Here is a 26,954-nt window from a genome sequence, read left to right on the forward strand (position 1 = left end):
GACTGAGCACGCACGTATCTGACTTACCCTTTTATCAAAAACATCACAAGTACTTTGAATAGCTGTAGGATTTTATCCAACACTGCCCAAACTCGAGCCACTCTTTACTACAATAACCTTTTATCTGTTGTACCAGCATCTACTTACACTCCCTTCCAATTTATTCTCTATATGTTAAAACTTTAAACACATTTAAAAGACACACATATTTAGGGACTTACCTAGCAGTCCCTGACAGATTTGGGAACCAGGAGCCTTTTTTAGTAACACGAAAGTCATGAATCCTTTCACTAGAAAAACGCACAGAAACAGTCAACAGTTGACATTGATTTTTTGGAGAGAAGGCCCATAGACAAGCTGGAGCCCATGCAGAAATTTCTTGTACTTCTAATCTAGAAACAATATGATCCTCTCCAGGTGGATGTGGAATTGCTTGGTGCATTTTTGTTGTCCCAATATCTGGGACCCACTGCTGTCATTTAGTGAGAGGAACAGGTATTATAAACTTCTTCCAGAGAAAAAAATTCTCACTCAAAATTTATGTAATAACCTGTTGTGAATCTCAGGACCTCAGATTAACGTTATAGTGGAGAGGAAAATTACATGTCCATCAAATCCAAAATAATGTTTCCTCTTTCTTTAGTGACAAAGAAATTCACCATGAAAATAGCCTGGTTTAAAAATGGCTTTTGGGACTATGAACATGTTTCATATTTATAAATGTTTAATTTACATAACAGCTGTCACTGAGCTTTGATAAATTTACACACAATAAAAATGTAAATTTATAAAATGCAGTATAGTAGTGAATATTTATTTGAGGTTTTATTAATTACTTAATTCTCCATGGCAGATTATTCCCAAACTTAGTGCTTCAAAACAGCACACATTTATTAGCTCACAGGATCTGTAGGCCAGGAATCCAGGTGCTCAGGAACTACGAGGCTGTAATCCAAGTGTTGGACAGAGCTATGATCTCATGTGAAAGCTCTTATCAGGGAAGAATCTGCTTTCAAGTTTACTTACGTGGTTGTTATCCCAGTGCAGTTCCTCGAGGGCTGTTGGACAGAGGGCTTCAGTTTCTTGCTGGCTGTTGGTCAGAGGCTACCTTCAATTCCTTGCCACATAAGCCTCTCCATATGCCATCTTGTTTCATCAGAACAAGCGAGAGAGAAAAGCCAGAGAGAGTGCCAAAATGAGGGAGAGAGAGTAAGCAAAACAGAAGTCACAGTCTTTTATAGTTTCATCTTACAGTTGATGTCCCCCCACTTTTTCCATATTCTGTTTGTTAGAACTAAGTAGGTTGAGCCCATATGCAAATGAGGGGGGTTTCACAAAGGCATAAATACCAGAGGGTAGGATCTTTGGCAGTCATCATAGAAGACTCTGTACCACAGGGATGAAGCCATAAAGGCAAAAGGAAATCAGTTTCGTGAAAACATTTAAGTTATATTTGAGCTGCTAAACAGTCTATGCTTATATATCTAGGTTTTTTTTAAGCAATTGAATTTCTTCTTCATCAAAAGACAAATACATAAATACTATCTTAAGATTTCTCTCCATTCTCACTCTAGTAACTCTCACCTTCTCTGTATCTGAGTATTGTTTTAATGGTGCATTTAAAAAGAACAGATTACATTTTAAATGTTAAGATAAAATAAGCTTCAATTAGTTATTACAGAATAGTTTGACTATCTTCCTCTTGGGAGTGATAATATAATTTTACTTGTGAGAAGACCTTTACAACTCATTAGCTTATAAATTATACATCTTTCATGCAAAGAAAGGAAATATAATCCTAACTCTTTATGGGTGAGGCACCCTATATTTATTTCTCTTAAAACTAAGTATAGATGCCTTCAGATATTTCATTACTCTTAAAGAAGTAAATGGCTCTAGCAAAAGTCAACTTCCTCTTCTCAATAAGCAAATTTTTAAAAAAGCACTTATTAATGCATGAATCCACTCTCCAACTTGTATATACTTTAATAAAAAGAGGAGGGAATTTACATTTTCAAAATGATCTTAAATTTTGTACCTCCTCCATAATTAAAAGTGCTACTGTGCAAAGAAGGCCTGAGTGCTAATATTTTATTTTAGTTCAAATTGTCTGCCTTTCCTGGAGGTATAGGATTAACAATATTTAAAGCTCTGTATATAACTGAGAAAGAAATTGACTTGCTGGATATCAAGTCTAAAAATACCCATCCCTAAAATAAGAGAATGACAAAGCAGAATTGGATACATGAGACTAAAGAGTCATCAAAAATCATAGGTGGGAGTTAACTCAAATCAACGGGGCCATTGCAACCAGACCATATATCTCTACTTGGTGAGCGAACAGTCCACATTCTAGTCATTTTCATCCTAAAAATAACTGGAAGATTTATGATAGAAGGCTTCCTTGAAGTTTAAAATGTGTGGCATTTTTTAGACTTGTTAGTTGTCTTCAAATGGTGTTATATAGGCTAATTTGACATTGTTTATCACTAAAAATCCACTGAACTCCCTTCTCCATACACTGTATACCTTGAAATACAGTGTCTGTAGGTTTTGATGGCAAAATGGATTTGGGGAACTTCTCAAATAAAGATTTGAAGAGGAGCACTGGGTCGGCAGAAGAGTACTGAGCGAATGCCTGCATAGGAAAAGGTCAAAATAAAGTCCAAGCAAGACAGCTACACACAGAGAGAGAGAGAGAGAGAGAGATTTGAGACTGAGAGAGAAAGAAACATTGAAGATAGGCTTCTCCCCCTCCCAGTTTAGCCTGAAATCATTTTCACTCACTTGACTGTGTGTATCACAACAAACTGTTGAAAATTCTTAAAGAGATGGGAATACCAGACCACCTGACCTGCCTCTTGAGAAATCTGTATGCGGGTCAAGAAGCAACAGTTAGAACTGGACATGGAACAACAGACTGGTTCCAAATAGGAAAAGGAGTACATCAAGGCTGTATATTGTCACCCTGCTTACTTAACTTATATGCAGAGTACATCATGAGTAACGCTGGGCTGGAAGAAACACAAGCTGGAATCAAGATTGCCAGGAGAAATATCAATAACCTCAGATATGCAGATGACACCTCCCTTATGGCAGAAAGTGAAGACGAACTAAAGAGCCTCTTGATGAAAGTGAAAGAGGAGAGTGAAAAAGTTGGCTTAAAGCTCAACATTCAGAAAACTAAGATCATGGCATCCGGTCCCATCACTTCATGGGAAATAGATGGGGAAACAGTGGAAACAGTGAGAGACTTTATTTTGGGGGGCTCCAAAATCACTGCAGATGGTGACTGCAGCCATGAAATTAAAAGACGCTTGCTCCTTGTAGGAAAAGTTATGACCAACCTAGACAGCATATTAAACAGCAGAGACATTACTTTGCCAACAAAGGTCCATCTAGTCAAAGCTATGGTTTTTCCAGTAGTCATGTATGGATGTGAAAGTGGGACTATAAAGAAAGCTGAGCGCCGAAGAATTGATGCTTTTGAACTGTGGTGTTGGAGAAGACTCTTGAGAGTCCCTTGGACTGCAAGGAGATCCAACCAGTCCATCCTAAAGGAAATCAGTCCTGAATAGTCATTGGAAGGACTGATGCTGAAGCTGAAGGTCCAATACTTTGGCCACCTGATGTGAAGAGCTGACTCCTTTGAAAAGACCCTGATGCTGGGAAAGATTGAAGGCAGGAGGAGAAGGGGACAACAGAGGATGAGATGGTTGGATGGCATCACCGACTCAACAGACTTGAGTTTGAGTAAACTCCGGGAGTTGGTGATGGACAGGGAGGCCAGTAGTGCTGCAGTCCATGGGGTCGTAAAGAGTCGGACACGACTGAGCAACTGAACTGAACTGAGACTTCCCCAGACCAATCACCATGCTATTTTAAATCTACTCAAAGCAGGAAGGTTATGTCCTATATATTGTTCTTGCAACTTTTCAGGAAAGAAAAGGTAGACGATCTGGGAAAACAAATCTAGTTCCTGTTCACTGTTACTTCCGGGAATTTAAGGATGAGAAAAGAACACAGGCTGTGTCATCCTTCTTTAAATAAGTTGCCTGCTTTCCATTTGTTCTAGGTAGTAACTGTCGGCAGAGGAAGAAAGAGACGGGCTGCAATTCTTAACCTCGCCCTTCACAACCTGTGAAACACGTTTATCTGTTGATACAGTGGTGAACTTTGGCAAGAATTAAACAGGAGCAAGTCTATATAAGAAAGAAAAACAATGCTGCAAGAGGAAAGAAAAGCACAATAGGTAAAATTCATCTCACTCGCCAATTTTGCAGTAGTTTTTTTTACTATGCATTGATGTCTCTTTCTCTAGCCTTGAGAGTTACCTTGAGCTTTCCTGATGGAACAGCCATGGAAATATTCAGTTCATCATTTCTAAAGTCCCTCCAAAGACTCTCTGCAGAGCATTACTGTGTCACATCCACATAAATAGAATAAAAAGATTAAATAATCATTTAATCATACCACAGACTTATTATTGTGACATTTTGTCTTGTAAGTTTAATTTGTCCCAACTAACCTAACCTTTCCCTCCTAAACTTGCTCTTGTTTCTAATTAAAAGACATCACCATCCAGCAAGTTGGTAATTATTTTTTTATTGTGTTTCCACTTGCCCTGATCACCCTCATTCTAATCAATCAATCAACAGAAAATTCTGTTAATTAAAACCATAAAGTGTTTGTCACTCAGTCGTGTCCAACTCTTTGTGACCCCATGGACTGTAGCCCGCCAGGCTCCTCCTCTGTCCATGGAATTCTCCAGGCAAGAATACTGGAGTGGGTTGCCATTTCCTTCTCCAGGGGCTCTCCCCAAGCCAGAGATTGAACATGGTTCTCCCGCACTGCAGGCAGACTACCCACTAGTGTCTCTTGAATGTATCAATTTCTCCTTACCCTCACTACTAAAACTGTAGTTCAGATCACAACCATCTCTCACTAAGATTTCTGCAACATTCTTTATTAAGATGCCTGGCTTGCTTTCCATCTCCATTCTCCACACAATTCAAATACAGATAAGGTACTGCCATGGTCATCCTTTCAGGTTTACTTCGTTTATGATTTTCATGACCTACTACTTACTTTTCCTCTTCCCCCTCTTGCCACATTCCCACAGACACATCCATAATTCCAAGTAGACTTTTAAGATATAATTTAACCATTATATGGAATGATTTCATGATATGTCTAGGTTGTCTTGTGTGCCTTATAAGGTACTTACATTGAAAGTGTTTAACTGTCTCCCTTTCAAGGCTGAAAATTCAAGAGAGATGAAGAGTAAGCCCTCTTCTTAGCATTTACCTTTGAGTTACTAGCATATGTCCTGGCTCATATTAGGCAGTCAGCATTCACTGGATACCTGAAATAACTTCATTTTTCATTCATAAATATCAGTTCCAATTTTAAATGTCTAATCAAGACAGTGTGTTGCTTTGCATTTAAACACTACCGCAATTAATTTTGTTAGTTGAGCATGAAATTCATTCTCTGGTATTTTCAGCTCTTATATGCCAAAACTTAGGGGCCCACATTTTTAAAATTTTATTTCCCAGGTCCAGTCTCAAAAGAAAAGTCTCATTATTATTCCAATCACATCAGAAAGGAATCTGAGGCAAAAAGAGGAGTTATGTGACCTACCCAAAATAAATCCGGGTCTAATTCTCAGAATATTCCGGAGTCCAATATGATTGCTTAGCTCCTGAGTGTGCTCTTTAACATTCTTGGGGGGAAATGTATTTTGCAAAACTGTTACACTCTTGAAGATGAATGTTATTTTTGTTTATAAGAGACAAGTGCTGCTGCTGCTGCTAAGTCGCTTCAGTTGTGTCCGACTCTCTGCGACCCCATAGACGGCAGCCCACCAGGCTCCCCCGTCCCTGGGATTCTCCAGGCAAGAACACTGGAGTGGGTTGCCATTTCCTTCTCCAATGCATGAGAGTGAAAAGTGAAAGTGAAGTCGCTCAGTCATGTCTGACTCTTAGCGACCCCATGGACTGCAGCCTACCAGGCTCCTCCGTCCATGGGATTTTCCAGGCAAGAGTACTGGAGTGGGGTGCCATTGCCTTCTCCGATAAGAGACAAGTAAATATCTTCAAATATAAAATGGCTCTAGACTGGAAACATCTAGGAAAATTTAGAAATTTTGAACAGTGAATAGGTAACTAAAGAATATATACAGGAATTAGGAAATGACTTTGGTGATGAAAATATCATTGTAGGAAATTTTACAACTCAGGGTAGCATACTTACCCCTGAGGGAAGCAGGTATCCTGATCCTAGTATTCTCAGCAATTTAAAGTCCTTTTGTCTAAGTAATATCCCATGAAAAGGTTGAGACTGCACAGATTGACTCTGCTCTGGACTCAAGCTGTAAGTGAAACCAAGCAACTTGACCTATTTTCACAAGAAAATTAATTAACAGCAAGGGTATTGAGAAAGGGCAAGATTACCTGGAGCTCCGTGGGCTCTGGGAAGGAGGACTCTTACACAGCACTCACCATCTCATTGCAAATGCTCCTTACACTAGCCTCTCCTCAGTAGCCACTCGGGTAGGGAACCAGTTCTCGGGTCTCTTTCTCTGAGCTTTTCCTTTGCTGCCTTCATCTCAAATAGTGCCCAGGCCAGGGGCATGAGCAGAGGGACTTCCTGTGTCTAAATCAGTTTTCTGAGGTCTCTAAACAGCTCAGTCTTTTGTTACCTCGCGCACACATCCAAGCCTTAATAAATTTATATTTAACACCTAGGCACTCAGCTAACTGCAACAAAAAGCCTTCAGTTTCTTGGACCCATTCACCTAAAAGGCAGTGATGTGTGTTACAGAACACTTTTGTCGTTGTTGTTCACATATAAGATTTGTAAATGAAACAACATGTTTAAATAATAACTTCATCAGGCACTGGATTAAGTATCGTATATCTGTTACTTCTTTGATCCCATAACAACCAAATGAGGTAGGTAAAGGTTCCACTTTAGAGATGCACAAATTGAGGCCCAAACATAATAGGTATCTTGTCTATGTCACATGACCTGCCAAAGCCTCAGTGTCAGCTTGCAGTAGCTGTTTTTGTGTTTGAATTCTTAACCACCAGGTCTGCTTCCTCCCACTTACAGACTGGATATATGGGTGAAATATAAATATGGATGCAGATATAGATATAGATGAATATAGCTATGTGTCACTGTATCTATACTTATCTTTTGAATATAAAATTGTAAATATATATCATTGTACTTTTTTCAATGTGCTCCTTTATTTTCTCTTCGAGTTTTCGTCTTTCAGTACCTTGTTTCACTAACTAGATTTCTTCCTTTCTTTCCTTGAACTATTTTCTGCGTGGAAATAATTGCCTCTTGTACCATAAGCAACTGACACTTCCCTGAAATAACTGAAAAGACCTGAGGGACAGATTTGTAGTCAGAGAACTTAGGTGTTAAAATACCCTTGGGACTCCAGTTGAGCCTGAACGTTAAAGCCCTAGGGAATGGATATGTCTTATCATTTTTCTTTGCTTTCCTTTGCTGATTATTCTTAATAAATGGCAAAGACGCCTGTATATGCCCAGAGCAACTTCAAGAATATTGCAAAAAGTGGGGGGAGGGGGGCACATATTCTTCCTTTTCGTTATTCCATTGTTGAATTAAAGTGAATCACAGACTTATATTGCCGAAGGCAACCTGAGTACACATGACATGGAGACTGGATAATTAGGCATATATAATTTTAGAATAATGGAGGATTTCTTTAAAGATATTTGAAATTGCTATACATTAGAATATTTCTCTTTGAGAGATACAACTAAGTTGTTGTGAAGAGACAAAATGCAACCCCCCAAAAGCCAAATTAACAGTCTGTTACAAAAGACATCATAAATGCTATGGTGAGATTGGGATGTGTGGCCTGAAGAAGACTGGCACTTACCTTCAGATGAAAGAAAGCAATTCAGTATATGTGAACCCTCATTCTTACCTCTGCCATTGAATGGAGAATAGTAAGAAATTAAAATAGTAAGGCTTATTTGAGAGAAAAGTCAAGAAAGTGTCCCATTGGTACATGCTGAATGATATTAGAAAATATTTCTATGAAAGTTATCTCTTTACCTGGAGGTCTTTAAAATTAAAGCAAAAGGAAGAGCCACTCAGGCTAATACAGCCATTTAAGTAATCGAGTGCTAGCTGTCAATGGCATGTGTTTGCAAGGGAGAGAAGAGAAAGGTATCAGATACTCTCAAATAGAAAACTGTAAAAGGGGATCTCCATATACAACTGCATTAAAAGAGATGTAACTGGAAAAATTAATGGCAGGCTCCATAATGTAATTAGTACAAAGAATGATCCTACTGAATAATAAAAAAAAAAAAAAACGGCTATAAAACCTACGTTTACAAAGATCTTTTAAGAGTTCGAAGTAGAAAGAAATACAGAAAGAAAAAAAAGACATATGGAGAGGAAAAAAAGGGCAAAAAGTAAAAGGGGCAAGATATGGCTGAAGGGGAAAGTATTTCAATTGGAGCTTAATGCAATCAGAGGTATGAGAAAAAAAGAGAATGAAAAGTAAACTTTGTTTATCTCTCTTTAAAGCAAAAATAATGCCTACAATAAGAATGTTTCTATTTGGGAGGCAAATACTTTAAGGGAGAGATACAACCAAGTAAAAGCACTAGATATCTAATTGTTCTCAGTGCCTTCCATTAAGGAGAAAAAGAAGGGAGTGAGAGATAGGAAGGGGGATATAGACATATATTTGCTTGTCTCAAAAATGATTAGGATTCTAGTGATGATTGTATACCATAAATATATAACATAGCTTCAGCCTCCATTTAAAGAAAAGGAAAAAAGAATGGTGACCTGCAGTGTGGCAAAGAGCTTAGAGTGCACAGATTCTTGAGTTTGACTACTGGGGTTCAAGTCTAAATTATTCACTATGAAAACTCAGGCAAATTTATTAACATCGTTGTCCTCATGCAGAAGGAAGTTTAGGAAAGAACTTGAAAATGTCTGTTTAATGAAATCAGATACTAAAGCAACAGAGGTTAATAAAATAAGGAGGGGCTTAATTATTTTTATAATGAACTATTTCCACCTAGGATTGAACACTGTTTAATATAATAGAGATAGAAAGATAGAGATGTCTTCTTCTATCCATCCATCCATCTCTTGCTGCAGGTACTACTATTTATTTATAATTGAGAGACAGCAAGTCTAGAGATGAGTGCAAGGTATCTGTGACCTTGAAGAAATTACTTACTTTTGATGTATCCTGGTTTCTGGATCAGTAAAGTGAAACTAATAATTATATCTACCTTATGAGGAGTAAGTGAGTGCACCTGTGGAGTACTTGGAATGATAACTGCTACAAAGCAAACATTAGCAATTGTTAAGATCTGGTTTAATGAATGAATCTTTGTATTGTGTGTCTGCTATGTACCAGGCTCTTTTCTAGATCTTGGGAACAAAGAAGTGAACATCACAAACATTTTTGCCCTTGTTTTCGGGTAATCAATGTTAGGGCTAAACTTACGAATGTGATTCTTGTTTTGAAAGTCTGTTTGACTGTCTTAAGATGGAAAACACTTGAACTCATTCAATTGAAGGGGGAAAATAAATTATTCCGAGGCAGAGTTTAAAGATAGAAATCACAGAATAATTTGTGGCATAAGGTTTCAGAAAGCCAGAAAAGGGCATGATATGTAAAGTGCAGATTAACAGGTTAGCTCAGTTGGTAAAGAATCTACCTGCAATGCAGCAGATCTGGGTTCAATTCGTGGGTCGGGAAGATCCCGTGGAGAAGGAAATGGCAACCCACTCCAGTATTCTTGCCTGGAGAATCCCATTGACAAAGGAGCCTAGCAGGCTATGGTCCATGGGGTTGCAAGAGTTGGACACAACTAAACCACTAAGCCACTAAACCACCACCACCACCTGAAGAAAAGAAGGCTCACTCCCCAATGGAAGGAGAAGAGACAGAAATTGCTAAACATAATATAAAGTTGTTTAAAAATGGAAGGTGAACCTTGGATTGGTGTCTATTCTCTTGGTGAAAAATTAGATGAAATCTTTGCTGAAAGATAACTGGAGTAGAATGGAAGAGCTGAGAAGAAAGTGTTGATAATTAGACTATCAAATGTAGAAAAAGGAGAGTTGACTATAAACTTCTAGGAGGGCTAAAACACAAACCCACTGACAGGCAGTGACATCTCAATGAGGATCCACTCAATGAGAAGTTTTCTTTCAAATGCTATCCATGTCTCTGTGGCACATAGAAAAAGTGATCATTACACATTCTTTCATGTGCCCATTCATCAAACATACACTAAATGCTTATCAATCTTCTAGGCAGTGCAATACAGAGGAGAGTAAGACTGGCTGAGACCTATATTGGCCTTTGGTGGGCTGGGGGAGTAGAGTGGATATAGAATAAGACAATAAAAGTAAACAAATGATGTAGTGAAGGAGGAAACAGACAGAACAGTCTCCATCTTGAAAGCAGGACTCCATCTTAGGCAGGACTGTGGACTTTGAGCTATATGCCCAGTATCTATGGAAATGACATACCAACTGGAAAACCAGACCCCCTGAATGGAAGAGCCCCAGGGCTCATACCTACTAAAAGAATACCCCAATTATCTGTGTAACCAAATAGGATCATATATTCTATTATGCTTATTGGGGTATGACCGCAGGCCTGTTGATAATTGTCCACTGTTAACTACCTAGGCTTAAGGCATACGAATCACGGGTTAACTTTGATTGACTGTATCTCTCTTTTCCTTTGTTCAGACTAGTTTCAGAGAATTTGAGGAGGTGGGTTTGAGCACGTTCACTTAGGGTATATAAGGTTTTCACAAAAGCTGGTCGGGGTCCTTGGCTAAGAGGAGACTCTGCCCTGGGCCCACTAGTGTAATAAACTGCACTCCACTATCTGCATTGTACTTTTGAGTGAGTTTGTTTCCTGGAATGCGTGGCTACAACAGTAGTAACTCTAGACTATTAAAGTGCTGCTGAGAAACTAAAATAAGGCAATGAGAGAAGAGAGGGGTGCCTTTCTTATAAGTAACTGTAAAGAAAAACTTGGTATTTTTCTGAATGATGTTATGTCATTCAAAAATACATTCCTACACCACCATGCCAGCTCTCTTGACTAAGGAAGTGATAGCAGACCACTTAGCAGTAACAAAATACAAAAGGTTATTTTTCAGGAGGAATGAACCAGATCTTCACACTTCAAGTAGTAGTACATCCAAAATCAGTATTATTCAAAGTGTTTAAGATTTTTCCTTTCTTATCATGAAAACACTTTTTTTCTGTTTCCAACTCAATCCAATTGTCTCATAAAAATCAAATATATTCAAGGCATGCCTTTAGATGTTAATGGGATTAAGGCCAAAATGTTAAGTTGAAATTAATTGCTGCCTAAAAAGTGAAAATGTATGTTTTATTATATAAGTATATATAATGCAGTACTGAAGAAATGAAGATGATTACTCTCTGTAAGCAAAAACTGACCAGCTTTTAACTCCAAATTATGCTTATTGCCATTACTTATATGACATGGTTATAAGGTAATTAGTAACTTGACAGCTAATGTTATTCCTGTAGATCTAGATAGAAACAAGAAATAATATGTTCTCTCCAGACAAGAAGAGGAATCGATGAATTATGGAATTTGAACCAAACCCAAAAAGAGTCTACAAGTAACTGTTGAAACAGAGGGCTTCCTTGGTGGCTCAGCACTAAAGAATCTGCCTGCCAATGCAGGAGACTAAGAGATGTGAGTTTGATTCCTAGGTTGGGAAGATTTCTTGGAGGAGGAAATGGCAACCCACTCCAGTACTCTTGCCTGGAAAGTTCCATGGACAGAGAAGCCTGGCAGACTACAGTCCATGGGGTCACAAAAGAGTCTGGTACAACTGAGCAACTGAGCACACGCACACACACATACACACACACATTGAAATAGAAGAAGAAGAGGAGAGCATGGAACTTACAGTCAAAGAACACATTTCCCTTTTTCTTTTTCCCTCTTTTAAATCCATGCTGTATAAGCAAAAGATGTTAGTGTTTCCAAGGAAGCCAGGCACATAGTGAAGAATGTGTTACTGCTAATAGAAACTGCCTGTGGATCCAAGTAAGTATTTAAACTGGTTCTTACCTCTGAGCATTGGGAATATAATAGCTGCTACTCCAGAAATGCACCACAACAGGATGCTGTTTTAAGCTGAGAATAAAAATTGGTAAATATCCATACATTCTGTAATTATAGTATTCATGCATATCCCTCTTTCCCCGTTAAAGTTCTCAGTTACAGCTGTCTTATCCAAGCTTGTGGAAGATTGCATTAAATGTCCCCAATTTTTCATTCTTCCTTTTACTCACACCCTTTGCTTTGCAATTTTGCTATGATCCCTGCCTTAGCTGGGGCATACTTTCCCATCACCCTAACTATAGGCTTGGCTATGGACTTGCTTTGCTTTGGATAAGACATGACCCAAAAAGAAGCTTGAAATGGGCTGGAGATTTTATTTTATTAATTTAGTTATTTTAGTTGGAGGCTAATTACTTTAAAATATTGTAGTGGTTTTTGCCATACATTGACATGACTCAGCTATGGGTGTACATGTGTTCCCCATCCTGAACCCCCTCCACCTCCCTCCCCATCCCACCCCTCTGAGTCATCCCAGTGCACCAGCCCTGAGCACTTGTCTCATGCATCGAACCTGGACTGGTGATCTGTTTCACATATGATAATATACATGTTTCAATGCTATTCTCTCAGATCATCCCACCCTCACCTTCTCCCACAGAGTCCATAAGACTGTTCTATGCATCTGTGTCTCTTTTTCTGTCTCGCATATAGGGTTATCGTTCAGTTCAGCTCAGTCGCTCAGTTGTGTCCGACTCCTTGCGACCCCATGAATCTCAGCACGCCAGGCCTCTCTGTCCATCACCAACTCCCGGAGTCTACCCAAACCCATGTCCATCGAGTCGGTGATGCCATCCAACCATCTCATCCTCTGTCATCCCCTTCTCCTCCTGCCCCCAATCCTACCCAGCATTAGGGTCTTTTCCAATGAGTCAGCTCTTCTCATGAGGTGGCCAAAGTATTGGAGTTTCAGCTTCAACATCAGTCCTTCCAATGAACACCCAGGATTGATCTCCTTTAGGATGGATTGATTGGATCTCCTTGCAGTCCAAGGGAATCTCAAGAGTCTTCTCCAACACCACAGTTCAAAAGCATCAATTCTTCGGCACTCAGCTTTCTTCACCATCCAACTCTCACATCCATACATGACCACTGGAAAAACCATAGCCTTGACTAGACGGACTTTTGTTGGCAAAGTAACGTCTCTGCTTTTAAATACGCTGCCTAGGTTGGCCATAACCTTGCTTCCAAGGAGTAAGCGTCTTTTAATTTCATGGCTGCAGTCACCATCTGCAGTGATTTTGGAGCCCCAAAAAATAAAGTCTGACACTGTTTCCACTGTTTCCCCATCTTTTTCCCATGAAGTGATGGGACCAGACACCATGATCATAGTTTTCTGAACGTTGAGCTTTAAGCCAACTTTTTCACTCTCCTCTTTCACTTTCATCAAGAGGCTCTTTAGTTCTTCTTCACTTTCTGCCATAAGGGTGGTGTCATCTGCATATCTGAGGTTATTGATACTTCTCCCGGCAATCTTGATTCTAGCTTGTGTTTCTTCCAGCCCAGCATTTCTCATGATGTACTCTGCATATAAGTTAAAGAAGCAGGGTGACAATATACAGCTTTGACGTACTCCTTTTCCTATTTGGAACCAGTCTGTTGTTCATGTCCAGTTCTAACTGTTGCTTCCTGACCTGCATACAGGTTTCTCAAGAGACAGGTCAGATGGTCTGGTATTCCCATCTCTCAGAATTTTCCACAGTTTATTGTGATCCACACAGTCAAAGGCTTTGGCATAGTCAGTAAAGCAGAAATAGATGTTTTTCTGGAACTCTCTTGCTTTTTCGATGATCCAGCGGATATTGGCAATTTGATCTCTGGTTCCTCTGCCTTTTCTAAAACCAGCTTGAACATCTCGAAGTTCACGGTTCATGTATTGCTGAAGCCTGGCTTGGAGACTTTAGAGCATTACTTTACTAGCATGTGAGATGAGTGCAATTGTGCGGTAGTTTGAGCATTCTTTGGCATTGCCTTTCTTTGGGATTGGAACGAAAACTGACCTTTTCCAGTCCTGTGGCCACTGCTGAGTTTTCCAAATTTGCTGGCATATCGAGTACAGCACTTTCACAGCATCATCTTTGAGGATTTGAAAAACTCAACTGGAATTCCATCACCTCCACTAGCTTTGTTAGTAGTGATGCTTTCTAAGGCCCACTTGACTTCACATTCCAGGATGTCTGGCTCTAGGTGAGTGATCACACCATCGTGATTATCTGTTACCATCTTTCAAATTCCATATATATGCATTAGTATACTGTATTGGTGTTTTTCATTCTGGCTTACTTCACTCTGTATAATGGGCTCCAGTTTCATCCATCTCAATAGAACTGATTCAAATGTATTCTTTTTAATGGCTGAGTAATATTCCATTGTGTATATGTACCACACCTTTCTTATCCATTCATCTGCCGGTGGACATGTAGGTTGCTTCCATGTCCTGGCTATTATAAACAGTGCTGCGATGAACATTGGAGTACACGTGTCTCTTTCAAGTCTGGTTTCCTCAGTGTGTATGCCCAGCAGTGGGATTGCTGGGTCATATGGCAGTTTTATGTCCAGTTTTTTGAGGAATCTCCACACTGTTCTCCATAGTGGCTGTACTAGTTTGCATTCCACCAACAGTGTAAGAGGCTTCCCTTCTCCACACCCTCTCCAGCATTTATTGCTTGTAGTCTTTTGGATAGCAGCCATTCTGACGGGCGTGAAATGGTACCTCATTGTGGTTTTGATTTGCATTTCTCTGATAATGAGTGATGTGGAGCATCTTTTCATGTGTTTGTTAGCCATCTATATGTCTTCTTTGGAGAAATATCTGTTTAGTTCTTTGGCCTACTTTTTGATTGGGTCGTTTATTTTTCTGGAATTGAGCTGCAGGAACTGCTTGTATATTTTTGAGATTAATTCTCTGTCAGTTGCTTCATTTGCTATTATTTTCTCCCAATCTGAAGTCTGTCTTTTCACCTTGCTTATAGTTTCCTTTGTTGTGCAAACACTTTTAAGCTTAATTAGGTCCCATTTGTTTATTTTTGCTTTTATTCCCATTACTCTAGGAGGTGGGTCTTAGAGGATCCTGCTGTGGTTTATGTTGGAGAGTGTTTTGCCTATGTTTTCCTCTAGGATTTTTATAGTTTCTGGTCTTACGTTTAGATCTTTAATCCATTTTGAGTTTATTTTTGTGTATGGTGTTAGAAAGTGTTCTAGTTTCATTCTTTTATAAGTGGTTGACCAGTTTTCCCAGCACCACTTGTTAAAGAGATTGTCTTTTCTCCATTGTATATTCTTGCCTCCTTTGTCAAAGATAAGGTGTCCATAGGTGCGTGGATTTATCTCTGGGCTTTCTATTTTGTTCCATTGATCTATATTTCTATCTTTGTGCCAGTACCATACTGTCTTGATGACTGTGGCTTTGTAGTAGAGCCTGAGGTCAGGCAGGTTGATTCCTCCAGTTCCATTCTTCTTTCAGATTTTAATATTAGAAACTTAGGATTCTTTCAATACCTAATTATTGATGGCAAAGCTGTATTCTACCTGAGATTTAACCGAGAGTTGGGGAAGAATGTTTGGCAGAACATGATGGAAAACATCAGGGCTTATTCAATAAGTTTTTCATGCAGTTAAAAGCCTAAACAGGAGAATATTACTTTTGGTCACCATCAATAAAAAGAAAACTATCCCCCAAAATGGAATTACGGTAGCAGGGGAAATGCCAGATGTGTCTTGTAAATTTGAAATATCTCCTGTTGTTACTACCTATCTATTCCATGAGATGACTGGAAATAAATTTCAAATTCAGTGTTTTATCCCCAGTGTTTGATATAGGGCCTGTACATAAGGGTTTGTTATATAAGAATGTGAGGAATAAGTAAATGAATTATTGTAAGTCATCCTTGAAATGATGTGTATTCATTTATGTATTTATTCAATAAATTATTGTTGAGAAACTACTATGTATTGTGCCCTATGCCAGGTCCTAGGCACACAGAAGTGCAAAAAATAGATAAATCACAGCCCTCATACAACTGATAGTCTGAATGCAAAAGAAAGAAAGGAAAAAAAGAATAAATAAAGTATAAAACAGATGATGCTAAGTGCTATGGAGAAAATGGATGGATAAAACTTGGGATGGAAGTTCTCTGCAATTTTAAAGAGGTGGTTAGGGAAAATCTCACTAGAAAAAAAGAGTATCGGGGAATTCCCTGGTGGTCCAGTTGTTAGGACTCGACACTTGCACTGCCAAGGCCTAGATTCAGTCTCTGGTTGGAGAACTAAAAAGAATAACAAAAGATTGTGTGGAGTCAAGTGGTCCAATAACCTGGAACTCCAACTGATACATAAAAAATAAGTAAACTTTCACTTTATAAAAAACAACAACAAAAAACGAGCATTTGAATAAATTTTTGAATGAGGCAAAGGTATAAGCCATGTAGATATTGAGAAATAGTGTTCCAGATAGAAGGAAGAAAGGGCAGGTACAGAGGCCCGGAGGCATGAGTTTGCCTGGTGTGCTTCAGATATAGAAAGGTGGCTAGTATGGCTGGAGCAGAATAAGGGAGAGAGAGACTACAAAATGAAGAGCTCACACATGTCAAGGGGGTCAGGTCTTGTTGGGCCTTATAAACCATAGTTAGAACTTTGGTTTTTATTCTGAGTGAGGTGGAAACAGGTTGATTTGGTGTAGAAGTGTGTGAGGATATGATGTGTTTTAAATGGATCCACTCTGGCTATTGTGTGGAGAACATACTATTAATAGTTTGGAAAAAAAAAACAGAAGCTAGGGGAGAATATTGTTACAGATTTCCAAATGAGAGTGATGGTGGCCAAAAAGGCAACATTCCACTAAATAAGTTACCTGGAGAAGCTGCAGAGAACATGCATGTGTTTTTCACTAATGTTTTGAAGTTGAAAATTTTAGAGTGGATACACTTGAATACTTGTATTTGAATGCTATTTCATAAAATTAAAAAAAAAAAAAACTTGCTCTTCCCACTATAAAATATTCTCTCCTCTTATAGATAGAATATTTAGATATCTAAGTTCTATATGTATACATGTGGTTTCAGTAACAATAACTAAAATTCAGAAATGTATGACTAATTTTGCCAAGAGAACGCACTGGTCATAGCAAACATCCTGTTCCAACAGCACAAGAGATGAGTCTACACTGGACATCACCAAGATGGTCAATACCAAAATCAGATTATGTTCTGTGCAGCCAAAGATGGAGAAGCTCTATACAGTCAGCAAAAACAAGACCATCTGACTGTGTCTCATAACATGAACTCCTTATCGCAAAATTCAGGCTTAAATTGAAGAAAGTAGGGAAAACCACTAGACCATTCAGGTGTGATCTAAATCAAATCCCTTATGATTATACAGTGGAGGTGACAAATAGATTCAAGGGATTAGGTCATGTGGACAGAGTGCCTGAAGAACTATGGATGGAGGTTTGTAACCTTATACAAGAGGTAGTGACCAAAACCATCCTCAAGAAGAAGAAATGCAAGGACGCAAAGTGGGTTGTCTGAGAACACCTTACAAATAGCTGAGAAAAGAAGAGAAGCAAAGGGCAAAGGAGAAAGGGAAAGATATACCCATCTGAATGCAGAGTTCCAGAGAATGGCAAGGGGAGATAAGAAAGCCTTCTTAAAGGAGCAATAGAAAGAAATAGAGGAAAACAATAGAATAGGAAAGACTAGAGATCTATTCAAGAAAATTGGAGATACCAAGGGAATATTTCATGCAAAGATGGGCACAATAAAGGCCATAAACGGCAAGGACCTAACAGAAGCAGAAGAGATTAAGAAAAGGTGGCAAGAATACACAAAGTATACAAATGAGGTCTTAATGACCCAGATAACCACAATTATGTGGTCACTCACCTAGAGTCAGTCATCCTTGTATGTGAAGTCAAGTGGGCCTTAGGAAGCCTCAGTATGAGCAAAGCTAGTGGAGGTGATAGAATTCCAGCTGAGCTATTTCAGATCCTAAAAGATGATGCTGTTAAAGTGCTGCACTCAATATGCCAGCAAATTTGGAAAACTCAGCAGTAGCTATAGGACTGAAAAAGGTCAGTTTTCATTTTGATCTCAAAGAAAGGCAATGCCAAAGAGTGTTCAAACTACCTCACAGTTGCACTCACTTCACATGCTAGCAAGGTGATGCTCGAAATCCTTCAAGCTAGGCTTCAACAGTACATGAACCAAGAACTTCACAAGCTGGATTTAGAAAAGGCAGAGGAACCAGAGATCAAATTGCCAGCATCCGTTGGATTATCAAAAAAGCAAGAGAATTCCAGAAAAACATCAACTTCTGCTTCATTGACTATGCTAAAGCTTTTGACTGTGTGGATCACAACAAACTGTGTAAAAATCTTAAAGAGATGGAAATACCAGAGAACGAATGGTACCTGTCTCCTAAGAGACCTGTTTGCAGATAAGGGAGGAGCCAGGATATACAGGAGTTTTGCAACAAAAACCAGGGAGTCAGAACATCAAAAGATTACTGTTAATTAAAGAAAACCAGACATCTCCAGTTAAGGAATTTAGTACTTTTCTGTGTAGGGGAAGATGCAAAAGTCTGGGCTCATTGAAATCATTCCTTTGATATGCACCTCAGTATATGCAGCCAGTTTCTGGTTTTTCTCCATCCTGAATCCCCTCAGGGTACACAGTTAGGGGTGACTCTAGTGGCTGCTGGTGTAAAGGCCACAACATCCTTTGGTTAGTGATATGGCAGGTGACATTCTTCCTCCACATTATAAACATATGCTATGACAATTTAGGCATAGCCTAAGAGAAAGCATTGCATATTGGTAATAGTAAAGTGGAGGGTCAGAACTATACAGGCCTACTTTCAAATCCTAGCATCATCATTTATTGTAGAGGTTTGAACCAAATCTTTGATTCTGTTTTGTAGTTTCAAGTTTTTTTCTCTCCCTAATATGGTAGTAATGATACCTTCTTCAGGCCATTATTGTATGAGGATTAAATAAAAGATAAATAATACCTATAAAAGGAACTTACACAGCTTCTAGAATCTGACATTTGTTTATTCACATTGCCTTGCTCTCTGTAAAGCAACAAAACACACACACAAAAATAATAATAACCTTAAATAGCTAGAACTACTGAAGCAAGCGGAGAGCAATGGCACCCCACTCCAATACTCTTGCCTGGAAAATCCCATGGACGGAGGAGCCTGGTAGGCTACAGTCCATGGGGTCGCTAAGAGTCGGACACGACTGAGCGACTTCACTTTCACTTTTCCCTTTCATGCACTGGAGAAGGAAATGGCAATCCACTCCAGTATTCTTGCCTGGAGAATCCCAGGGACGGCGAAGCCTGATGGGCTGCCGTCTATGGGGTCGCACAGAGTCGGACACGACTGAAGCGACTTAGCAGCAGCAACTGAAGCAAGTGAAAGTGTTAGTTGCTCAGTCATGTCCTACTCTTTTCGATCCCATGGACTGAAGCCCACCAGGCTTCTCTGTCCATGGAATTCTCCAGGCAAAAATACTGGAGTGGGTTGTCATTCAAGGGCATTATTCTACTTCCCAAACCAAATAAGACAGGAACTGAAAGAATCAACTGCCGAAACAGCAGTAAGACATTTGAACTTCAGGCTCTTTTAGATTGTAAAGAGATTCTAGTTAACCTAATTAAGATAGAAAGTGAAAGTGAAGTCGCTCAGTCACGTCGGACTCTTTGCGACCCCATGGACTGTAGCCTACCACGCTCCTCCATCCATGGGATTTTCCAGGCAAGTGTACTGGAGTGGGTTGCCATTTCCTTCTCCAGAGGATCTTCCCGACCCAGGGATTGAACCTGGGTCTCCCACATTATAGGCAGATGCTTTACTGTCTGAGCTACCAGGGAAGATAAAGGGACCTTAATTGGGTGAAAAAGTTGGCTTAAAGCTCAACGTTCAGAAAACTAAGATCATGGCATCTGGTCCCATCACTCCATGGGAAATAGATGGGGAAACAGTGGAAACAGTGTCAGACTTTACTTTTTTGGGCTCCAGAATCACTGCTGATGATGACTGCAGCCATGAAATTAAAAGACGCTTACTCCTTGGAAGGAAGGTTATGGCCAACCTAGATAGCATGTTTAAAAGCAGAGACATTACTTTGCCAACAAAAGTCCGTCTAGTCAAGGCTATGGTTTTTCCAGTGGTCATGTATGGATGTGAGAGTTGGACAGTGAAGAAAGCTGAGCGCCGCAGAATTGATGCTTTTGAACTGTGGTGTTGGAGAAGACTCTTGAGATTCCCTTGGACTGCAAGGAGATCCAGTCAATCCATCCTAAAAGAGACCAATCCTGGGTGTTCATTGGAAGGCCTGATGTTGAAGCTGAAGCTCCAATACTTTGGCCACCTCATGCGAAGCGTTGACTCATTGGAAAAGACCCTAATGCTGGGTAGGATTGGGGGTGGGAGGAGAAGGGGATGACAGAGGATGAGATGGTTGGATGGCATCACCGACTCGATGAACATGGGTTTGGGTAGACTCCGGGAGTTGGTGATGGACAGAGAGGCCTGGCGTGCTGCAATTCATGGGGTCGCAGAGAGTCGGACACGACTGAGCGACTGAACTGAACTGAACTGAATTGGCCTAAGGGAAACTTCCTGTGATAAAATTGTGAGAACACATAGATTTGTGCTGAATATCTCTCAGAGACTGGAACCTGAGGGCATATTCAGACAGTTGCGGGTATTATGATTGATTCTTAGAGAAACTTTAATATAACCACTCTAATATAACCACAGCAGTGGAAAAAAACTAGACCATTAGCATGGTCCAGCATCATTGTTGTTGTTATATATTTGCATGTTCTCTTTTATTGAAATAAGGCAGGAGTTTTTAACTAGTACACGTGTCAATTTTGTGTTAGTCATTTTTGAGTTCTTATGAGGAGCCTGGTAGGCTGCAGTCCATGGGGTCGCTAAGAGTCGGACACGACTGAGCGACTTCACTTTCACTTTTCACTTTCATGCATTGGAGAAGGAAATGGCAACCCACTCCAGTGTTCTTGCCTGGAGAATCCCAGGGACGGCGGAGCCTTGTGGGCTGCCATCTCTGGGGTCGCACAGAGTCGGATACGACTGAAGCGACTTAGCAGCAGAAGCAGCATCAGTTTAAGTATTATTTATAATTTATAAATGTTTCTAAAGCAGCAGTATCCTGGCAGTGATTTGAATTTTCTCATGAAATGATTGTCACTTGAATTCAGTCCCCCAAGAGCCCCGGCTGTACTGTCCCAGGGAATATTCTTGTACAGTAATCTCCTGGAGGCTACATTGCAAGAGAGGTGTGTGGAAGAGTATTTCTGTGCTCTACTTGAGAATTGTCACACATCTCCAATGCTATTAATATGTAAAATGAAGTTATTGTTACAAATAGGACTCTTCAATTACAAATATGCTTGATATGGCCCAATTCTCAGTTTCTCCTTTGCAATAACAGGGTTAATGTTTTGGGGGAAAAAATAAGTTTTTTTAAAGAAAACTGAAGAAGTTGCTGCTACATCAAAAATCAACTTGGTTACTATTAAAATTATATTTAACAGTTGCCGTATACAAGCTTCTATTTTCCATTGGCTATACACAGATGTGAATCTAAAGGAGGAAGTGCGTGCCTTTCATCTTCTCTTGATAATTTTATGTTGATTACAAATTATATAGATGGAAGGAGTGTAAAATAAAGTGTAATGAAGGCCAAGAAAAGCGGGGGATAGCATGGTTCAGTGGCTGAGAAAACCAATATTTCAATCAGAAAGATGTGTTCAGAGTTCCTCACCTTATTAGCCATACAATCTTTGGCAAGTTAACTTCTCTAAGTTTGTTTCCTGGTCTCAAAAGGACACTTAGTACTCCTATTTTACTGGGTTATTATTAAAATTAAATAAGAAAATATATAAATGTTCTTGTTACAGTATCTTGAATATAATAATCACCAAAGTACTTGATCAGTTATGTTATTACCTTTCTTTATAATAATAATAAGCAGTCAAGTATTGTTACTTAGCTATTGTGGTTGTTATTATTACCATAATTATTAAGAAAATAAGAACAATTGATTTGTGGTGTTTGCTATTCCTTATGGCTAACTTCAACTCAGTTTCCCACTGGCCCACTCTTTCCCTAAGAATAAGTAGTGTGGCTACAGATTGGGAAAATTTGAGGGAATTTTTTCCTTGGTGTGCTAAAAGATAGAGCTTTAGGCCAAGCTGAACAGGGTAAAGGAGTTAGTTGCTAACTCCCTCTTGGAACAATAGCCTCTCCCAAGGATGGGTAGGACTTCCCTGGTGGCTCAGACGGTAAAGCTTCTGCCTACAATGCGGGAGACCGGGGTTCAATCCCTGGGTTGGGAAGATCTCCTGGAGAAGGAAATGACAACCCACTCTAGAATTCTTGCCTAGAAAATCCCATGGATGGAGGAGCTGGTAGGCTGCAGTCCATGGGGTCGCAAAGAGTCCGACACAACTGAGCGACTTCACTTTCTCTTTCAAGGATGGGTAAGTGAGTGATACTGACATTGGCTGGGCTTCGTAGGTGGCTCTAGTGGTAAAGAGCCCTCCTGATAATGCAGAAGGTGTAAGAGACAGGGATTCGATCCCTGGGTTGGAAAGATTCCCTGGACAAGGGTATGGCAACCCACTCCAGTATTCTTGCCTGGAGAATCCCATGGACAGAGGAGCCTGGTGGGCTACAGTCCATAGGGTCGCAAAGAGTCCGACACAACTGAGCAACTGAGCACCATACCACCTATGAGGAGAGGGGGCATACCACTTTTGAGGGAAGGGGGCATAGAGGGCGTACCATCTTGAAGGAGAGGGGGCATACCACCTATGAGGGGAGAGAGTGTACCACCTGTGAGGAGAGGGGGAGTAACACCGGGAGGGATTGTACCACCTGTGAGGAGAGGGGGAGTACCACCGGGAGGGGGCATACCACCTATGCGGGAGGGGGGGGACGTGTGTTTTCTTGACCCTGAGTGTTAGGTGTTGACTTGGTCGGGATGTAAGTGATTAAGCTTTCTTTTGTCTAAGGTCCTAAGTCTCCATCCCCACACTCATGATGAGTGAAAATGTTAATGGAGGACAGAACCTTTTATGGAAAGAACAGTGCCCTTTGCTCGCCTTCCTAAGCCTCCATAGGTAGGCTTGGCGGCATTAACAAGCATAGAACGTCCTTTGGAGTAGAATCCTGGGGGAGTCATAATTGTCAAGGCTGTCGTAGATAGCCACGAGCAGCCTCAGAGGCTCACTTCATTTCGCATTAAGAAAGCGTTATGGGGGGCGCAGAGTGGAAGGAGGGGGGCTAGGGATGGTAGTAGTGGAACTGCAGGGAAACCTTACTGATTTGAGGCGCCACTGGAATCCCTGTGGCCTCAACTTATCCGCCATGTTTTGTCGCAATTTTTCCGACTAGCCACCTCAGCGACCACTGTTGTTGCCGCCCCCGTGACAGCTGCCGTTAACCCTGAGCTCGCGCGAGACGATCACCTGACGAGACCAGGGCCAGGGTGAAGTGAACGTCGCCATGGCGGACAGGCGGAGCCTAGTGAAAGTCTTTTTCCTGAATGATGACCAACAATGGGAAATGCTAGGGAAGGGACATGTATCCACTATTTATGTGGAACGCCTTCAGGGCGTGTGTCTGCTCGTTCAATCTGAACCTAGTGGCTTACAGATCTTGGAGTCAAAGATAAATCCAGACACGCCCTATCAGAGACGACAAGGGACGTTAATTATTTGGTCTGAAGCTGAGAACCACGGTATGGCGATAAGTTTCCCGGACGCAGCAAGTTGTCACGAGATATGGAAAGACATCTGCCAGGTTCAAGGTAAAGACCCATCTACCGATATGACATACGAGGCCTTAGTTGAATCCGAAGACGAATTGGATGACATGTCAGACACTGATGAAGAGCTTGAGCTGCCTGACTGTGAACTCGGTAAGCTTGAACAGATTGCTTCCTTAGTTACCTCAGTTCTCATCTCACCTGTGCGTAAGGAAAGACTGGCTCAGTTAGTGGGAAATGAGGACTTTATTAAAAAATTGCTGCAGTTGTTCCACACTTGTGAGAACCTAGAGAATACTGAAGGCTTACACCATCTGCATAAAATTGTTAAAGGGATGTTATTTCTCAACAAGGCATCTCTGCTTGAGATCCTCTTTTCTGATAAGTATATCATGGATGTGGTGGGATGCCTTGAATATGACCCTGCCTTGGCTCAGCCAAAAAGGCATAGAGAATTCTTAACCCAAAAAGTGAAGTTCAAGGAAGTTATACCAATAATAGACCATGAACTTCTGCAAAAAATACATCAGACATACAGGGTACAGTACATTCATGACATCCTTTTTCCTATCCCATCTATATTTGAAGATAATTTGCTTTCTACTCTTACAAGTTTTATTTTATTAAACAAGGTTGCAATAGTCAATATGGTGCAGGAAGATGATAAGTTTTTGTTTACCGTTTTTGCACAGTTAAAGGATGAGACCACAGATAATAATACACGGCGTGAACTATTATTTTTTTTCAAGGAATACTGTGCATTTTCTAGGACATTACAACGTGAAAACAAGGATGCACTATTTGAAACACTGACACAACTGGGAATTCTTCCTGCTCTTAAAATTGTAATGAGTGTGAATGACTTGCAAATAAGGTCAGCTGCTACTGATATATTTACTTATCTAGTAGAGTATAGTCCATCCATGATTCGAGAATTTATAGTAGAAGACCAGCAAAGTGAAGACAGTGTCCTTTTCATTAATTTAGTAATTGAACAAATATTCTGTGATACTGACCCTGAGCTAGCAAGTGCTGTTCATTTAATGGGACTTCTTCGTGTCCTGCTTGATCCAAACAACATGAGGACAGTATCTAGTCATTGTGAAAAAAACGAATTTCTACATTTCTTCTGTAAACATTGTATGCATAATTTAGTAGCACCCCTTTTGTCAACTACTTCAGAATATATACGTGACAAGGGTAATATAGTTGGATCTGACGAAAGCAACAAAAACTGTCTCAATAATTACCACACGGCACAGCTGCTTGCCTTAATTTTAGATCTGCTTTCATTTTGTGTGCAGCATCATGCATTTTACATGAAAAAATATATTTTGAACAAAGACTTGCTAAGAAAAGTCTTGATCTTGATAAATTCAAAGCACACTTTTCTAATCTTGTGTGCTATTCGTTTTATGAGAAGGATGATTGGCCTTAGAGATGAACTTTTAAATCGTTACATCATCAAGGGAAATTTTTTTGAGCCGGTTGTAAATGCTCTTCTAGAGAATGGAACCCGGTACAATATGTTGAATTCAGCTATTGTTGAGCTGTTTGACTACATAAGAATGGAAAATATCAAATCTCTAGTTGCCCATATAGTTGAAAAGTTTTATGAAACACTTAAGTCAATTGAATATGTTCAGACATTCAAAGGATTGAAGGTGAAATATGAGCAAGAGAAAGAGCAGCAAAATCGAATAGTGAAGAATTTGTGTTCTGTACTGTTTAGTAGAATATTTTGCAGAGGTTCCAGAGGAGAGTATTTTGCAGAGGAGAAGGAGGGAATGAGTATTACTGAAAATGTAAAGGAAGAAGCAGTTAAGCCACCAGCGGGAGGTGATGTTGGAGATTCTTTTGAGACTAAAAAAACAAAAGAAAATGAAGACAAGGTAGATCTTCCCTCCAAAACATCTTTTGGTGACTTTGAATTTACTTCATCCCATTCTGCTGATGCTGCTGATGGAGCAAGAAACCCAAACCACAGAAGTGTGGTGTGCTTAGTGGATTATTCAGATGATGAAGAAGAAGAGGAAGATGAAACACCTCCTAGCAAAAGACCACATCTTAGCCCATAAAGTCTTTATGGAAAACCCATGACATTACTAAATTCTGGTAAAACTTTGTAACATTAGCTGAAGAGTCTGAATCCAAAGCTTCCATATATGAACATATGTATTTAGTAAATAGCAAAGATGTTCACTGTTATTATCATCTAGGAGAATTTAGTTCTGTAAAAAAACAAACTTCAGGGTTGATAATCTAATATTAATGTAGTTCTGTTTCAAGAGTATATATTAGACATATCTATTAACAGTGCAGTTGCAAAAACTAAAAACATCATTTGCCCAGTGGTTCTTGCTATGGTTTTCTTTTTTCATTTCCTTCTTTGAAATAAAAATGTATGTTTATGTTGGAAAATAGAGTCAACTGTAATAAAAAGTAAAGCTATTCACTTTTCTGTGAAGATTGACAAAAATTCAGTCTTATGAGTAATTAGAAGGAAGTGACTTTTGGTGTGTATTTTCATGAATAATAAAGGAAGCTGGATTCAAAACGTTCAGTTGTTACTATAATTTTTTGTCTGGTTAGAGGAGATGCAAAGAATTGGTCCAGTAGTATTCTAAAAGACCTTGGGAGTGGGTAGAAAAAACAAATGCTTTCAGCTGCCCAAATTGTGAAAGATACTTGGAAGTCATTTCCTGATTCACGAATAAACTTGTGTCTGTCTCCAGAGCAGTAAGTAACTTTTTTTTAAAAAAGTAGCTATTTATTTGTTGACTGCTCTGGGTCTTCTCACTGCACTTTCTTTCTCTTGTTAAAGTGAGCAGAGGCTGCGGTGCGCAGGCTTCTCACTGTGGTGGCCTCTTGTTACAGAGCAAGGGCTCTGGGACCTGCAGGCTCTGTAGCTGTGGCTCACGGGCTTAGCTGCTCTGAGGTATGTGG

The 26,954-nt window shown here is 39.8% G+C and overlaps 1 protein-coding gene and 1 long non-coding RNA gene across 2 annotated transcripts in view; one reads left to right on the forward strand and one right to left on the reverse strand.

Annotated features, from left to right (window-relative positions):
- The window catches only part of LOC145537018 (uncharacterized), a 35,995-nt gene extending 12,288 nt beyond the window's left edge, over nucleotides 1–23,707 (reverse strand). Inside the window, exons 1-4 of the long non-coding RNA XR_014076132.1 lie at nucleotides 23,563–23,707; nucleotides 4,335–4,418; nucleotides 1,027–1,146; nucleotides 222–290 (exon numbers count right to left, since the gene is read on the reverse strand). This is a non-coding gene — a long non-coding RNA (uncharacterized LOC145537018). The remainder of the gene's footprint in view (nucleotides 1–221; nucleotides 291–1,026; nucleotides 1,147–4,334; nucleotides 4,419–23,562) is intronic.
- A 4-nt stretch (nucleotides 23,708–23,711) lies between these two features.
- Nucleotides 23,712–26,565, forward strand: LOC145537013 (serine/threonine-protein phosphatase 4 regulatory subunit 3B-like). Its single transcript, XM_081567436.1, has 2 exons — nucleotides 23,712–25,250; nucleotides 25,410–26,565. Exons 1-2 carry the CDS (start codon nucleotides 23,747–23,749, stop codon nucleotides 26,084–26,086), a joined length of 2,181 nt encoding a protein of 726 aa, XP_081423562.1. The 5' UTR covers nucleotides 23,712–23,746; the 3' UTR covers nucleotides 26,087–26,565.
- Nucleotides 26,566–26,954: the final 389 nt, after the last annotated feature.

This window comes from Giraffa tippelskirchi, chromosome X, assembly GCF_054371585.1.
Source record: "Giraffa tippelskirchi isolate mGirTip1 chromosome X, T2T-mGirTip1v1.2.pri, whole genome shotgun sequence".
Taxonomy (NCBI): domain Eukaryota; kingdom Metazoa; phylum Chordata; class Mammalia; order Artiodactyla; family Giraffidae; genus Giraffa; species Giraffa tippelskirchi.

Bases quoted from the DNA above. Each gene is read 5' to 3' on its own strand.
- LOC145537013 (XM_081567436.1), top strand. From the start codon at position 23,747: ATGGCGGACAGGCGGAGCCTAGTGAAAGTCTTTTTCCTGAATGATGAC. The intron at 25,251-25,409 runs ATAATTACCACA...TTCTAATCTTGT, and splicing joins AAGCAACAAAAACTGTCTCA to GTGCTATTCGTTTTATGAGA.